A 2,500-nucleotide genomic window follows, 5' to 3' on the forward strand; every position below is an offset into this window, starting at 1 on the left:
TCATCACTGCCAAGGATCTCGAAATCAAAACGCATATTATATCTATTTTTTTCCTTAATGACTGACACTGAGAGGTAATTTGCTAAACGGTAGAACGGGTGATAATTTTTAGTAAATTAAATCTTCAAATCGAAATTTAAAAAACGCACATTGCAAATACTAAAACACAATCACATGTCAGAACGTGTTAAGTGAATCCACAGGTAGTGTCAAATTTTGAGTCTTCTTTTAGTTTTTAATAACTATTTAAGTAATTACATGTAGACCATCAGCCATATAAGTGTTCTTTAGTAATTAGTGAAGTAACGGAGAAGTTTTAACCAGTCATTTAGTATATAGGGAAATAGATATGTACAAACGACAGTGCGAATATATCTAAGAAAGTTATCTTCTATGTACTGGGAAATTTACACAATTTTCGCGTGAGTTTTGCTCTTTTGTCAAATTCTGGAAAGTACTTCGACCATAATTAAGGGCTTTCACCCAGGCATCTTTTATGGAAATTTACCGTTAGCATTATCATTTAGTTATTTGTTAGGATTATTACCGTTTGTATCATTGTTAGAGGTAAAGACTGATCAGTATTTTAGGAATATCTAGAACAGTGTGATAACGTTAAAGCTATTCTCCAATTTGATATCGATACTGTCAATGGTAATGTTTTTAGTTTCACATGCAGCAGATATTTTTTATCATTTTGCAGTAAATAAGAGGCCACTACAGATGTACCTGTATTGTTTTTGACGATTTCTTTTGCTCTTTGGGATGGCAATGTCCAATTCCCTCTATCACAGTGTACTGCTCTCAGTAACATTAACCAGCCTCCCCAGGGAAAGCCACAAACACTGTCATATGAATCAAAAACCTTCCGAACCGAGGGGGCTTTCCTCCAGGATCTCCCACCAGTCGCTATGGACATACTCTATGCGCGGCATTTGTCGTGACGTATTTCCATTGCTTCTGGCATTGTTATTTGCTTAAGCAGATTATTTCAAGTTATTTCAATGTAGTTTTTTTCCTCTCTTTATGGAAGTGTCATTAAAGTTTCCTGTAAATGCATGCCAAAGTATTACGTGTTGCGCAACAGTCATGTTATCAACTTGTGAAGGAAATACCTTAGATGAAAAGTATCTTATTTTCTGTTGTTTCTATCCATTTCAGGCAAAGTTTGCCTTGTATCATATGACTGTGTGAAATTGAAACTGTACCCCGTCATTTTTATCCACGCAGCAGTTATTATTCAATGATTTTGAGATAGCCAACTGCAAGGAGCTTCTGGCAGTTGTTGCACCTGCTTTTATGTTACCCTCTTGGATCAGGGAGACATGACCATCACGTCATGTGAATATGCTGTCATGAGAAAATTTAGCTGAGGGCCTGGGTGACAGGAATGGCTCACCACAAGTGCACAAAGCTCTTCGAATGTGATTGAAAAGGGACTCTTACATCATTTCCTTCTGTAAATGAATGTGGAGTGTATGCTCTGTGAGCCATGGCTGGAAGAGCAATAGCTCTATGGGGGAAACTATTTCCATGCTTAGGACCCTGTTCCTGCCCACCATGAGGGGCAGCAGAGTGTTCATTACAGAAAATTTAATATCACAAATATATAGAAAAAATACACAAATAACAACATGTTACTTATTGTTATTGCACAGATTTGTAGACTTCCTGGAGAGATACAGCACAAGTGAAGGGAAAGCAGCTTTTCACCATCTTGATATAGCATATCAGAGGACAAATATAGAACACGGAAAGTGGCATAACAGCAAAAAACACATAAACAGAAAAAGATAAAAAAGTATTGCAAAAGGGAGACAAGGAGTCTCGACACGACACAAGTGTTCGTGTGGGCCAGGTTTACAAGACATACCCAGGAGAGTTGCCACTCAAGTAAGGCTAATCCCTGAATGATTTCATTTGTCGTCATTGTTATTATTATTATGCCCTCCATAGTAGCTGAGATCAAAGCTATGACTATAGATAGTTTCTGTAAACAAAAAATATGCTACTATAAAGGCAGACTAGATCTCAAAGGCAATATATATATCTGGAAAATAATTTGGTCCCATAATGTCACTAGGGACCAATATGCTATACCTAGTTGTCAAAATTATAAACAGTAAAAAAAGTATTTCCTTTTGAGTGGGTTCTACATATGTGCCAGTTGTTTGATGAATATTGAATTTATACTTTTCATTACCTCATTATTACTTATTTTCAGGGAGTCTGAGAATAATCTGAAAAGACTTTGCTCCACTGATACACCATGGCTCGAGATCGAAGGAGAGGAATGGGCTTAGGGGTAATGCTTCTGGCCTACAAATTGCACAGCATAGGGATGAACACTATACCACCTGTTACTCTTGCTTTGCTAATAGGACAGGTAAGAGGTTTTAAATTTGCAGATTTTAGGTATGCATTATGAGACTTTCATATTGATAGTTAGGTTGGTAAAATTTCATTTTTTTTGTTAGCTCTAAGGAAATTCTGTTTGATA

At 36.6% G+C, this 2,500-nt stretch overlaps 1 protein-coding gene across 3 annotated transcripts in view; it reads left to right on the forward strand.

Moving 5' to 3' along the window:
- The first annotated feature begins 161 nt into the window (after window positions 1-161).
- Window positions 162-2,500, forward strand: part of LOC125029577 (rhomboid-related protein 4-like) — a 12,363-nt gene continuing 10,024 nt past the window's right edge. The window contains exons 1-3 of one of the 3 annotated variants that reach the window (XM_047619549.1): window positions 162-203; window positions 1,659-1,893; window positions 2,225-2,386. In XM_047619549.1, the coding sequence (XP_047475505.1) occupies window positions 2,270-2,386 (117 nt within the window). In that variant the 5' untranslated portion in view covers window positions 162-203; window positions 1,659-1,893; window positions 2,225-2,269. Of the gene's footprint in view, window positions 204-407; window positions 423-1,407; window positions 1,894-2,224; window positions 2,387-2,500 lie in introns of those variants that run through there. The other 2 variants (XM_047619550.1, XM_047619548.1) reach the window with 2 other exon arrangements.

The sequence above is a fragment of the Penaeus chinensis genome, chromosome 10 (genome assembly GCF_019202785.1).
Source record: "Penaeus chinensis breed Huanghai No. 1 chromosome 10, ASM1920278v2, whole genome shotgun sequence".
NCBI lineage: Eukaryota > Metazoa > Arthropoda > Malacostraca > Decapoda > Penaeidae > Penaeus > Penaeus chinensis.